General features: G+C 38.3%; 2 protein-coding genes across 2 annotated transcripts in view; both read right to left on the reverse strand.

Moving 5' to 3' along the window:
• Positions 1–13,766, reverse strand: part of LOC109180304 (8-hydroxygeraniol dehydrogenase-like) — a 24,782-nt gene extending 11,016 nt beyond the window's left edge. The window contains exons 1-4 of the mRNA XM_019329802.1: positions 13,590–13,766; positions 12,894–13,509; positions 12,640–12,793; positions 12,315–12,529 (exon numbers count right to left, since the gene is read on the reverse strand). Of these exons, the coding sequence (XP_019185347.1) occupies positions 12,327–12,529; positions 12,640–12,793; positions 12,894–13,509; positions 13,590–13,690 (1,074 nt within the window). The 5' untranslated portion in view covers positions 13,691–13,766 and the 3' untranslated portion in view covers positions 12,315–12,326. The remainder of the gene's footprint in view (positions 1–12,314; positions 12,530–12,639; positions 12,794–12,893; positions 13,510–13,589) is intronic.
• LOC109180253 lies at positions 10,494–10,985 on the reverse strand. Its single transcript, XM_019329743.1, has one exon. The coding sequence runs from the start codon at positions 10,983–10,985 to the stop codon at positions 10,494–10,496; it is 492 nt and encodes a 163-aa protein (XP_019185288.1).
• Positions 13,767–14,464: the final 698 nt, after the last annotated feature.

Raw genomic sequence — 14,464 nt, forward strand, 5'->3', positions numbered from 1 at the left:
TGAAAATAGTAAAAATAGAAGGGGTACGTATGTGGCATACAATATGGGAGCACGACTCGCCATGGAAATTTAGTGGCAGAAAATGCATATACATTCCAAAATATTGCTCAGAGAATTCCTCATCTACAAGGGGCTATATGAAGGAAGAAGAAGTAACGCTACAACCGGGAGTCACTCGAGTTAGTAAAAGAACCAAGAGTCCAAGAAGTCTACTTAGAAAAGAAGAATCATAGCCAGGACTCGCCTCGAGCAGGGACTCGGCGAAAGAAAAAGAAAAGAAACAAGGGCTAGGACCCTTAGAAAAAGCCAAAAGAGTCACCTCGACTGAGGGACTCGGCGAGAAAAGATAGGAAACAAGGGCCCAGACCCTTAGTCGTTTCCGAGAAAAAGCCAAAAGGAGTCGCCTCGACTGAGGGACCCGGCGAGTATATAAAGAAACAATGGGGCACTGACCCTAAACAGTTTCTAAGAAAGAAAAAGCCTAATGGGTCGCCTCGACTGAGGGACTCGGCGAGAAGAGATAGGAAACAAGGGCCCAGACCCTTAGTCGTTTCCGAGAAAAAGCCAAAAGGAGTCGCCCCGACTGAGGGACTCGGCGAGTATATAAAGAAATAATGGGGCACTGACCCTAAACAGTTTCTAAGAAAGAAAAAGCCTAAAAGGTCGCCTCGACTGAGGGACTCGGCGAGAAAAGATAGGAAACAAGGGCCCAGACCCTTAGTCGTTTCCGAGAAAAAGCCAAAAGGAGTCGCCTCGACTGAGGGACTCGGCGAGTATATAAAGAAACAATGGGGCACTGACCCTAAACAGTTTCTAAGAAAGAAAAAGCCTAATGGGTCGCCTCGACTGAGGGACTCGGCGAGAAAAGATAGGAAACAAGGGCCCAGACCCTTAGTCGTTTCCGAGAAAAGCCAAAAGGAGTCGCCTCGACTGAGGGACTCGGTGAGTATATAAAGAAATAATGGGGCACTGACCCTAAACAGTTTCTAAGAAAGAAAAAGCCTAATGGGTCGCCTCGACTGTGGGACTCGGCGAGAAAAGATAAGAAACAAGGGCCCAGACCCTTAGTCGTTTCCGAGAAAAAGCCAAAAGGAGTCGCCTCGACTGAGGGACTCGGCGAGTATATAAAGAAACAATGGGGCACTGACCCTAAACTGTTTCTGAGATAGAAAAAACCTAAAAGGTCGCCTCGACTGAGGGACTCGGCGAGAAAAGAGAAAAGAAACAAGGGTTCCGACCCTTAGACGTTTCTAGAGAAAAAGAGAAAAGAAACAAGGGTTCCGACCCTTAGACGTCTCTAGAGAAAAAGAGAAAAGAAACAAGGGTTCCGACCCTTAGACGTTTCTAGAGAAAAAAAAGAGAAAAAAGACAAGGGTTCCGACCCTTAGACGTTTCTAGAGAAAAAGAGAAAAGAAGCCAGGGTTCCGACCCTTAGACACTTCTTAGAGAGAAAAGAAGCTACCGCCGAAGAGTCGCCTCGACTGAGGGACTTGGCGAATAAAGAAGGAATCAAGGGTCCGAACCCTTAGAAGTTTATTAGAGAAAGGAAAAGTTATAGCCCAAAATTTACTTCGACGGCTAAAGAAAAAAGGGGGCTCGAAGTTAGAGGGTCACATCCACTGAAGCAGTCGGTCATATGGCAAACGAAGAGGAGTCATGAGGATGGAGTCATTTGGGATCTTGAATAAGGAGTCGGCAAAAATCGAGGCGGCTAATAAAAGGAAATTTTGAGGTGAGACAATATACTTTTCCATGCCCTGCTGAGTACGAGACATAGAAAAGTGAGGGACTAGTTGATGGGGTGTGAACCCCATGGGCTCGGGGCCCAAGAAGAAAAGAGATCAAACCCAGAAGAAGAAGAGAAGCCCAAGAAGAAAATGGAGTAAGCCCAAAAATAGATATGGGTCAAACCGAGGGGTCGGCTCGACCCAGGATTCGGCTCGACCCGGAGGTCGGCACGGGTAGGGGGTCGGTCTAACTAGCCGTTATTCCTACATTATCACCCATGAAACCTATTTACTACCCTATTATTACCTAATCATTACCCTACTTACTAACTAGCCGTTAGACACTTTATCAACCAACTTAATACCTATAACCCCCTAATTATCACCCATCAATACCCTACTAATGGTCCAACGGACACTTTTGGGGATGGGCTAGCTATAAAAGGAGAAGAAGAACACAAGGAAGGGGACCACTCATTCATACACACATGGGAGGACTCTCCCAAATACTACCACTCACTATTCTTTCATCCCCAAGAAGGCTCCATCACTCTCCCAAAGAGGAGGCACTCTTCCACAACCACTCTCCACTCGTCCAAGCAAGAAGACCACATGAAGAAGACTCTATATGGGAAGACTCCACCACTCTTCCACATACTCCATCTCAATGTACAAAGTATAGCTCTCTCCTTACACAAGATTTCCATATTACATATACAAAATAACCATACAACATGTACAAAAGCACCTACAAAACACATAGTGGAGTTAGGCTTGGCACAGCCCAAAAAGGCCCGTGGTTTTCCTTTCGGTTTCCACGTACAAAAGCATTGAGTTATATGTTTCTACTTATTTTTCTATAAGCCGCATGTGAAAGGTGAATCCACCGACCAAGGTTGTGTTGGACCTCCTTGGGCCCGAAAACCCAAAAACCAACAAACACCACTGTGACCCCACAGATCATCAACACGATATCACCTTTTAGTATCTGCCCAAATCTATGCATACTTGAATTTCATTTTTTGGTTTATGTGATGTTTCTTAGTAGTGTTTTTCCCCCCAAATTTCACAGGTAATGTTGTTGATTCAAAGATCTGCCACCCTACCAAAAGTGCATGAATGAAAAATAAGCAAGCTATTTAGAAGCAAGCTATATTATTATACTCAATAATTAGAAGCAATAACTACAATAAGCAGTAACAAACTTAGTATTTGGAGAATTGAATATTTGAAAAATTGAAATAGTGAGCATTGCAAATTAAAGAGATAGCGTTTAAGAAAACCAGGGAAACCAAAATCAGAGAAATTCCCCTGCCACCATCTTGAGTCCAAAAATCCCACCAATAACACATATTTGTTAATGCAACCCAGATTTAAACCGCGACCCGAACGCACGCCTACGGGAACCGGCTGAAGGCGGAGTCATAAGCGGCAATTGAACGACGTTACTCCCCCGCTTCGACCGGCGTCCACCAATCGACTTCGCCGTGATCGCACGAGCTTACGAATAGGGTCACCGACGAGTGTTTACAGTTAAGTGCCCTACGACTAGAATTCGGGTGTGGAGGTCCAGCGGTATAGCCAGACAAATTAAGACTCCTTACGCTACTGTACAGTGTAATAGATAGTGTGCCACGCGCTCACGGTGTGAGCGGTGCACCTACGCTTGATACCGTACATCACCAACAAACGGACGGCAGATAACAGTTCACACGTCCACACTTTAGGCAAAGTTCACACCGGAACTGCACTCTCTCTCTCTCTCTCTCTCTCTCTCTCTCTCTATATATATATATATATATATATATATATATATATATATATATATATATATATATTCCATACAAATGAATTAAGATAGCAATTCATTCATGAGTTGCTAGAGAACGAACACATTTGCCTAATTTATAAAAAAAAATAAAAAAAATACCCAACAATGATAAATAAAATCTCCAAAGATACATCACCGCAGATGTACATCTACACATTAGCTATTAATTTGAGCAATTATTTGCTCGAATTCAAAAAATGATAACATCAAAACACATAAATAATCCAAACCATATATTCAATTGCACTATATAATATTTGATGTTTTATATTCAAAAATTAAAATCTCAATTCTTTATTACTTAGCAGAGGGATGGTTGGGGGCCTTTAGAGTGGACCTTCGTGGAAACACCGGGCTGGGTGTTCGGCCGCGAAGGTAAAGAATTCTGGAAAGCAATCCGATTGCAAAAATGCAGGGAGCCAGCAGTAATTAGCACATTACCCGACTGAGAGACTCGATTGAATAGGATAGATAGTCAGTCATAGGAATATGATCGACTGAAATCAATTCTGACTACTTTGAAAGATGAGTGAAAACCGCCTTGAAAGATGGGTGAGAGTATGGGAATATGGTTAGCAAGAAACGGATGAGTGGGCGAGGAACGCTGCATAAGCCGTTTCCCTACCCCGGTTGTGAAGTTAAAGCAATGTGTGAGTGGGTAAGGAAGGCATAATGAGTGGTTTTCTAAACCCAAACAATGAATATTGAAGAAGTGAGTCTTTCATTTATACATTACCATACTGAAATATATTTTTCTTACGTTAAAGTCAATAATTATGGACAAATACGCGAAAGCCTAGTGATTATGGTAAAGATGATGGTAATTAGTGATTTACCATATCAAGGCATCTGTACATAGAAGGTTTTAGGTTTCTGAACGTGGCAAATTGGGGAAGAAGAAGAAAAACAGGAAAAGATTTACATGCACCAACAAAAATAAAATCGAATTCATATTCAACACGAATGCTAATTGACTGTAAAAATTAGAAGAAAAAAAAAAACTTAGAATTGAAGACGAGCCCTCAATGTTTAAATCTGCCTGGTCTGTACTTTTGAAACACCCACCAAATCTTGATTGACTGCAAAAATAAAATATAACAGTGTAGCAGTGAACATTGTGAATATTGAGTTCTAAAATTTTGAACATTCAGTTCAAAAATTCTAAGCATTGAGCTTGCAAATTGTGAACATTGATTTTACAAGTTGTGTTTAACACAATAGTTGTGAACATATAATTTTGTCAATAATCGTCAATAAAATTCACCAAAATTACATACATTGTAAATAATCAAATGTAAAACACGAACATGAAGATGAGAACTGTAGGAAATTGTATATTATGAACTGTAGTTACAATGTACATGTAAGGGGAATATATATATATATATATATATATATATATATATATATATATATATATATATATATATATATATATATACTAATAAGAGCCCAAGAGAGTTAGGCCTATAATGGGTAGAAAAAATGGCGGTCACAGATTTTAATCAAACGAATGGCTCAGATTGATTAAAAGATTGATCAAATTTAAATTTTATACTAAAATTTCCTAAAATACCCACACACCGTTACTAATTTCGTTAAAATTTTAAGAATTGCCGTTAGTTCACCGTTAACTTACTCATTTATTTCAATAAAAAAAAAAAAAGGTCTTAGGTTCGAACCTCATCCCAATCAAAGTTGGCATAATTAGTACTCTATTTTACTCTTATTAAATTATATAAATAATAATTTAGTAGTTACAACAAAAAAATAATACATATGCATTTCTTTAATTTAGAATTATGTGTCCACAATGTCTTTATTAAAAAAAAAAATATTCATTATCAATAAATTAAATAAGATAAATAATTTTATTAGTTATATTGTCTTTATTTTTCTTCAATATAAAAATTCTTTATATTCAAATTTATTAATTGATTATATTCGCTACATTGTCCTTACAATGTCTTTATTCAGTGAAAAAACATTATTAATTATCAATAAATTAATTAAAAGAAATATTTTCATTAGTTATATTGTCTTTATTTTTCTGAAATGTAAAAATTTTTACATTCAAATTCATCAATTGATTATATTCACTACATTATCTATTATTTTTTTTGTGCACTATTTTCTTAATTAAATATCAAAGTTATAACATAAAATAATGTTATATATTTATTTACCAAGTATTTTATTATTACCATGAAAAAATTAAAAAAAATATAATTAATAAAGCCAACCATATTAACTACTTGAGAGATTTTGTGACAAAGAGAGTATTCAAATCACACAATAAATTGAAGTGAGAACTACCTCACAATGTCCTTGTTTGACAATCAGCAGTTAGCGGTTAGCGTTAGCGGATTATACTAGCGGATTTGACCAGCGAATTTATTTAATTATTAACATTGGGTAGAAAAAATGACTGCCAAATTATTAAATGAAATGAATGGTTCATATTGTTCAGGTTTTAATTTTTTTCTTTTAAGATTTTCTAATTTATTCTTAATTATATGATTATCCATTTAACTTTTCCGTTCATTCACCGTTAGTATAATTCTAATATTAAAGTCTAATATAGAATTATAACTACACCATTAATCTAATTCTAATATTAAAGTCTTAATAGAACTTAACCACAAATCCTAATGTCGGAATCTCCTCAAACAATATTAGTATATATTTAATATTTTATGCCCTAATTTTTATTTGTTCTCCCTTATGTCCCGTATTTGGTTTCAACCATACCTATACAATTATTTTATTGACAATTATAATCAATATTGACTATATTATCTTGCATTTGTAAACTTAGAATTACCTATTTAACCCGCACGGGCTTAGCTCAATGGTTTAGTAGGTAGTATTTGGGAGAAGAGACCAAGGTTTGAACCACGGCGGCGGCAATGCGGGAATTATGTCCAAAGTGGGCAGATTCCTTGTGCGTATCAGCATTTGGCCCTGTCTGCTGAACCATTGAGTCATCGTGATTTACAACTTCCCACAATGCTCTGTCGGGTCGGAGTGTGGGGGGCCCTTGGGGTTAGGGACTCAACCTTTGGGAGAAGAATTACCTATTTAAATACGCAAATTCAACCTTCAATTATCTATGCATGAACAATTTCAATATAATCTTGCCTTAATATATTTTAAAGTACTTATTTAAAAAAAAAAAAACATTGGGCATTATCCCAATCGCGCAATGCGCGTAAAAAACTAGTATATATAAGAAGAATCACATGGAGACTAGTATAAAGAGTCATACTATGACTCAAATACAAGAATCCTAATACTAGTCCTAATACTCCCCCTCAAGCACATGGTATACTTGTAACTTGTAGCTTGTCTCTGAGAAAAGAAGATTTAGGACCAGGCAATGCTTTGGTAAATATGTCTGCAAGTTGATCTTTTGTTAAGATGAAGTTAACTTGAATTTCTCCAGCAGCGACTCTATCGCGCACAAAGTGATAATCTATTTCGACATGTTTGGTGCGAGCATGAAAGATGGGATTGGCACACATATATGTAGCTCCGAGATTATCACACCATAATTTAGGGACTGAAATATCTAGAACATGAATTTCGCGTAGAAGGGACATGATCCAAATTACTTCAGCACAAACATCTGCTAGAGCTTTATATTCAGCTTTAGTAGAAGATCTAGCATCAGTTCTTTGCTTCTTGCAAACTCATGATATGAGATTAGACCCAAGAAAAAACAGCAAAGCCACTTGTGGATCTTCTATCCTCGGGACAGCCAGACTAGTCAGAATCAGAGAAGGCATGAATTTCTCTTGAAGATGACTGTCTGACTCATAGACCAAAAGTAACAGTTCCTTTAACATACCTTAAAACTCTATTTAGTTGTTCCCAGTGAGCAACTGTAGGCGCGTGCATGTGTTGACATAACTGATTGACTACAAAGGAAATATCAGGACGAGTAATAGTTAAATAATATAATGCACCAGCTAGACTCCTGTACTGTGTAGGATCATCATGTAAATCTATAGTGATGGGCACGCCTTTCAACACAGGAATAGGAGTATACAAAGGTTTGCATTCTGTCATTCTAGCACACTTTAGAATGTCATGCATGTATCTCTGTTAGGAAAGCAAAATTCCATCACTGTATTTGACTACCTCAATTCCAAGAAAAAATCATAGCTCACCAAGATCTCTAATTTTAAAAGGAGTAGAGAGTTTCAAAACTAGGTGTATAACTAGATTCGTATTGCTGCCCATCATAAGTATATCATCCACATAAACCAATATATATACACAATCATATCCCTAAGAGTAGTAAAATAAGGATACGTTCGTTTTTTATGCATGAAAACCAATAGATAGTAAAAAGGTGTGCAAACGATTAAACCAGGCTCTAGGTACCTTTTTTAATCCATAAAGTGACATTTTCAATAAGCAAACATGATTTGGATAGTAAGCATCAATATACCCAGTTGGTTGCTTCAATTCATATATACATTTTCAGAGAGTTTCCATTCAAGAAAGCATTATGAACATCCAATTGTTTAATAGACCATCCAGATGATAAAGCTAGAGAAAGAAGCAATCTGACTGTGGTTGGTTTAACCACTGGACTGGACGTGTCAAAGAAGTCTTGACCGGGCACCTGATTAAATCCTTTTGCTACAAGTCTTGCCTTATGTATCTCAATTGAGCCATCAGCTTTTCGTTTCGTACGAAAAACCCACTTACACCCAATAATGTTCATGCCCTGCTGAGATGGCACAAGCTGCCATGTTTGATTTTGTAGGAGGGCATTAAATTCTTGATCCATAGCCTCACATCATTCTGAATATTTAACGGCTTGAGTATAACAAGTAGGATCTGAAGGACAAACCTGAACAAATTGTGGAGCCTGAGACCGGCTCCGAATGTGCATCTCATGAGTCCAAATTGTGGACTTAACCGTCTTCCCACGAGGACGACCGTGAGGGCGTTTCACGGGCTGGTCCGCTTGGTTACGTGGCTCACGCTCGGGCGAGCCCAAGTGATTGGCGGTGGCAGCATGCAGCGGTGGAGGCGGCACGGGGTCGTCATCGATGGAGCTAGGTCGGACGGCAGTCATGCCAAGAGACGTAGAAACGGCAGCCGCGAGATGAAGAACTGACTCAGCCCACGGATGATGCTGCGCCGGTTGAGATGTCTGTGCAGTATTTTTAGTAGTAAAAGGATAAACTATTTCATCAAACCTTACATGCCTGCACACATAAACCTTGTTAGTCTGTAAATCCATGCATCTTTACCCCCGAAACGACTCATGATAGCCTAGGAAAACACACGGGGAGGACCAGAATGAGAGTTTGTGACGATTGTATGGCCGGAGATATTGATAACATAGACACCCAAAGACACGAAAAAAAGAATATGAATGGTTGGAATTATGCACTTTAAAATAGGGACTGAGATTATTTAATACAACAGATGACATTTTGTTAATTAAATAAACTGTAGTTTCAAAGGCAAAATCCCAGAACTTATATGGAACAGAGGTGCGGGCTTGAAGAACCAAACCAGTTTCAATTATGTGTCTATACTTTCTTTCGACACGACCATTTTGTTCATGAGTGTAGACACCGGATTGTCTATGAAAGATGCCTAATTGAGTAAAGGAATGATGTAATTTTTTGTATTTGGCTCGCAGATCAGACTGAATGGCTTTAATTTTTTTGTTAAAAAGCCGTTCAATCATTGTGTGAAACTTATCAAAGATGACATACAAATCAGATTTTAATTTCATGGGAAAATACCAAGTGTAGCGAGTATAATCATCCACAAAAATAACGAAATAACGATAGCCATCAATTGACAAAAGAGGGGCTGGACCCCAAATGTCTGTGCATATTAAATCAAGAACACTAGAACTGGAGGACTCAACACGTGCCAACGAGAATCGAGAGGATTTACCCAATTGACATGCATTACACAAACTATAATCATATCAAATAGAATTAATAGACGCATTAACCGAACACGACTGAAAAATATGAAGTAAGACACGATGATGTGGATGTCCTAAACGATCATGCCACACTGACGGAGATGTACGAGCTATAAGAAAAGCAGAGGGAGATGGTGCGGCAATTGGAAATCTATAAAGACCCCATGACTATTGCCTTTAAGTTGAATTTCCTTGGTGTTGATATCCTTCACAACAAAAAATGACGGGTGAAACTAAAAAAACACCTTATTATCTGATCTATTGCAAATTTTTGAACAGATAATAAAGATGTAGACAGACCGGGATCATGAAAGATATTAGACAATTGAAAGGAACGAGATGGGGTATTAAAAGAAGCATGCCCTACACGACTAATAGGAAGTGCCTTACCATCACCCATGCGCAATGTGTCATTACCCGTATACTCTTTTGATGTAGATAAGGCCGCAATATCTGGAGCCACGTGGTTGGTTGCTCCAGTATCTGGAATCCAAGCCTGAGAGCCATCTGAGTGGTCATTCTGATATGTCAAATTTGCTTGTGGAGGAGGATCATAACGATTGTAACAAGCCAAAGGTGAGTGCCCCGTACGACCACAGATCTGACAGACGAGCATTTCGCCGTTGTCGCCGCGTCCACGCTGACCGCCACGGCCAGTTTGCGACTTGCCGCCGCCACCTCCACGCTGGACACCTCGACTATTATTCTGTCCGCCGCGGCCTCCACGATGGGTCTTCCCACCTCGCTGAACGGCGAAGGCCGCCGGTGGGGCTCCAGGAGCCATACCACGGATGAACTCCTGAGCACCAAGAAAGTCAGCCAGCTCACCTAGGATTACGGCACCGCGAACAGAGAGAGATGCGGTTAGGTTTTGAAACTCTGGCCGTAAACCCCAAAACACATAAATATTCATCTCGTCTAACCCGACCGGCCTACCAGCCAAAGCAAGATCCTCTAAAATAACACGGGCTCAACCAATATAATCATCAACCGTGGAATCTCCCTGGCTCAGAGACTGGAGTTGGCCAAAGAGATTTAACGAGCGGGCGCGAGATACGGAAGCCAAAAACTGTTCAAATGACTCCCAAACCTCCCGTGATGTACGGCGTCCAACGGTGAGGTGCATAACTTCTTCACTAAGAGAAGAGATCAACATAGACATAAGAGCCCGATCATGCCGAAACCACGTGGCATGCTCGGGATTTGGGGCCGGCGAGGCACCGTCGACGGCGGGGAGGAAGGGCACCGGACCGGGATGAGATCCATCTACGAACAACATGAGACCATGTCCGTCAAGAAACGGAACGACTTGTGTCCTCCAAAATAGATAATTTTTATGGGTAAGCTTAATACTGATAAAGTGATGAGCAGTAGAAAGTGAAGTAATAGCAGAGCTAGTAGAAGACGTGATAGCTGAATTGGGAACGGTCCGTTCGGAGGAGTTAGCAGATTCGTCAGCCATTGGGATAGAGGAAAAAACCCTAGCTTAACTGATACCAGATGAGAATTGTATGAAACTGTATATTATGAACTGTAGTTACAATGTACATGTAAGCAGAATATATATACAAGAGGAATCACAGGGAAACTAGAATAGGGAGTCATACTATGGCTCAAATACAAGAATCCTAATACTAGTCCTAATAATGAATAAATCATAATTGTAACAACAAATTTGTCGCACTAACAACAAAAAAATAAAATCAAATTCATAATTCATCTTTTTACACATCGCTAGAAAAACCATAATCAACACGAATTGCTAATTGACTATAAAAATCAAGAAAAAACCGGAATTGAAGACGATCCATCAACATTTAAATCTGTCTGATCTGTTGCATCCTCCATCAACAAAATCAAAATTCAAACTCAGAAAACGAACGAAACAACGTAACAATTAAGCCATTTAGGAAAATAAAAGTGAATTCTTTTTTATAACTAAAATAGCATCGTTTTGAAGTAAAATGACGCCGTTTTGAACCCGGGTCCACTAGTAAACATGATTTTATTTTCTGCAGTTGTTATACCATGGTCACAACTATTGGTGAATACTAAATTGTGTATTTTTAGTATTGGAATTGTGAGTTTTTAAAATATAAATTGTGTTTCTAAGTTTTGAGAATTTGTGAATACAATATAGGGTCATCACAAATTGTAAATTTTTAAAAGGTAAATTGTAAACATTCAGTATGTAAATTGTGTATCTTTGGATCCGAATCCACCTTGCCGGGTCCACAGAATAATTTACCTAATTCTTGAACTCTATATTAAAATACAAATTAGTGTAATTCTTGAGTGATACTTAAACATATTTATAATTAATTTATTATAAATATTATATAATAATTAAATAAACAATATTTTAATTTTTCTTCAAACATTTTTAATATTTAATTGTCTTCGATCTTATCATATTAATTAAAATAGATCTTCAATTATTTTTTTTTTAAAATATTTGATAGATGGTAAATCACAATTCAACACATCTAGTATTATAAATATCACACTCATAAGTACAATAAATATATTTGATGTGTTTAATTTTCAAATATTTTACTTTAGTCGAAAATCATAAGGCAATGTTGTTAAAGAGGAAGAGTGAAAAGAATAAATTCTTGAGAAATATGATTACTTTACCAGTTAAAAATTCAACAAAACCACCTTTTATTATAAATATGATAAATAACTTTTAGGTCATTATTACATTACACAAACCTAGAAATTAAACTCTGAAAATTATAATATTCTTTTCGGAATGACTTCCATGACCACAACTTTTGTAGAAGCAAATGTGGTTTAATGTTTAATCAGATTTGAGGGTTTTGGCAATGTCAAGGACAAATCTATATTTCACATCAGCTTTCATGAGACGTTCCAAAGCAGTGTTGACATAGTCCATTGGGATAATCTCAACATCTGGTGTTATGTTGTGCTTTGATGAAAAATCCAGCATTTCTTGTGTCTCCTTCATCCCACCAATGCCACTCCCAGCCACCAATTTCCTACCTGTCATTAGTTCACACAAATATGCATCAATATTAATTAAGGTATGATAATTAAAGCCCAAATCCCAATTTAATTATATATACAAGGATGGATGGATATGATGTGCTTACCCATGAGCAATGGAAACACTGGCAAATCAAGTGGCTTTTCTGGGGCGCCAACAATTACCAGCTTTCCATTAGCTTTCAATAAACTCAGTAATGGCAGAAGAGGGTGAACTGCAGAAACTGTGTCTATTATACCATCCAATGTGTTCATTGCACCCTACTCAAAATACCAACCAACAAAGATAATATATAATAAGTACCGTACCCTTTCAAAGCACTAATTTATATATGTAATTAATGGAGAATTGAATTGTTACCTGCATTTGTTGTTGGTCATGGCTGATCAAGAACGAGTCTGCGCCAAGGTGTTGAATAGCCTCTTGCTTTTTACTAGCAGAGGTGCTAATCACGGTCACCTTAGCTCCAAAAGCCTTGGCGAATTTCACAGCCATATGGCCAAGGCCGCCTAGGCCGACAACGCCGATGTTCATTCCGGGCTTGTCAAGCCCGAAGTATCTCAAGGGGCTATAAGTTGTGATTCCGGCGCAGAGCAGTGGAGCTGCCTCCATGGGTAAATTTTCCGGCCACCTGAGCACAAAGTGTTTGTCGGCTACCATGATGTCGGAGTAACCCCCATATGTGATGACACCATTAGCGTTGTAAGTTGGTACAGCTCCAGGGCAGTGGTTTTCAAGATCATTGGCACAGCTTTCGCATTTGCGGCAGGAACCCACCATACATCCCACGCCTACTTTGTCGCCAACCTTAAATTTCTCGACCTTGCTCCCAACCTCAGTCACCACACCCACAAATTCGTGGCCAGGAACAATGGGATAGGTAGTGTTACCCCATTCATTCTTGAGCTGGTGAAGATCGCCGTGGCATATCCCACAGTACAAAACCTTGAATTGCACATCCTTTTCGCCCGTTTCCCTGCACCCATTAAAACCCAGAAATTAATTTTCACAACTATATATGCATTCAATATTGACCCAAACACAAATTTGGCATACCTTCTGGAAAACTTGAAAGGAGAAAGAACTCCAGAGGTGTCCCTGGCTGCCCATCCAAACGCCTTCACTGGGTGCTCGTTTTCATAACAAGTTGCTGCCATTTTCCTTATTGCAGTTGGATTGAGAGAATAAAGATAAGAGCGATCAGAAATGTTGGAAACACAACCAATTAGAGAATTGAGTGAGTAATGGTGAGGGCAATGCGTGCTTATATAGTGAGAGTAAAGATTTGTGAATAGTTGATACGGTGACGTAGGTGGTGAGGTGGGAATAGGCAGTGGGTAAAACGTCTGCGCTTGGTTTCACAAAGGGTGAACAGTAAAGTCAATATCCGAACTAATTCAACTTGTTCCACGGGACTAATTCAATTACTTGGACCAATCAAAAATCTCAACTCTATAACGTATTTACAAGGTCATTCGCTAGTATTTACTTGTATAATTGAAAATGTTTTTGATACGTTCACTGTGAACAAATATTAAAGGTGCAAGAAAACTACAACAACCACAAAATAAAGAGTTAAGGTTGGAAGGAAGGAATTAAGGAGAAAAATAATTATAATTCGGTGGAAAAAAAATAAGGTGAAAATAAAGTAGGAATTACAATTACATTGTTTGGTAGGGAGAAATAATGAAAACGAAAGAAATGATATAAAGACTAAAATACCCTTATGTAATAATATTAATAAGGAATAAGGGTCAAATTTGCCATCGAACGTAACGTGAAAATGCAATTAGACCATTCAATATTGTAAAGTCATGCAATTTGTCCCAAGTGACCTACAATGGCAGGTTACCAACAAGTAATTAATTAAAAATTATTTTTTTTTAAAAAAAAAAGACTAGCTCCTGTGATGGCGGGCTGTCGACGGTAAC

Source organism: Ipomoea nil, unplaced genomic scaffold, assembly GCF_001879475.1.
Source record: "Ipomoea nil cultivar Tokyo-kokei standard unplaced genomic scaffold, Asagao_1.1 scaffold1026, whole genome shotgun sequence".
NCBI classification, from domain to species: domain Eukaryota; kingdom Viridiplantae; phylum Streptophyta; class Magnoliopsida; order Solanales; family Convolvulaceae; genus Ipomoea; species Ipomoea nil.

Coding starts and splice junctions, on each gene's coding strand:
- LOC109180253 (XM_019329743.1), bottom strand. CDS start 10,985: ATGGCTGACGAATCTGCTAACTCCTCCGAACGGACCGTTCCCAATTCA.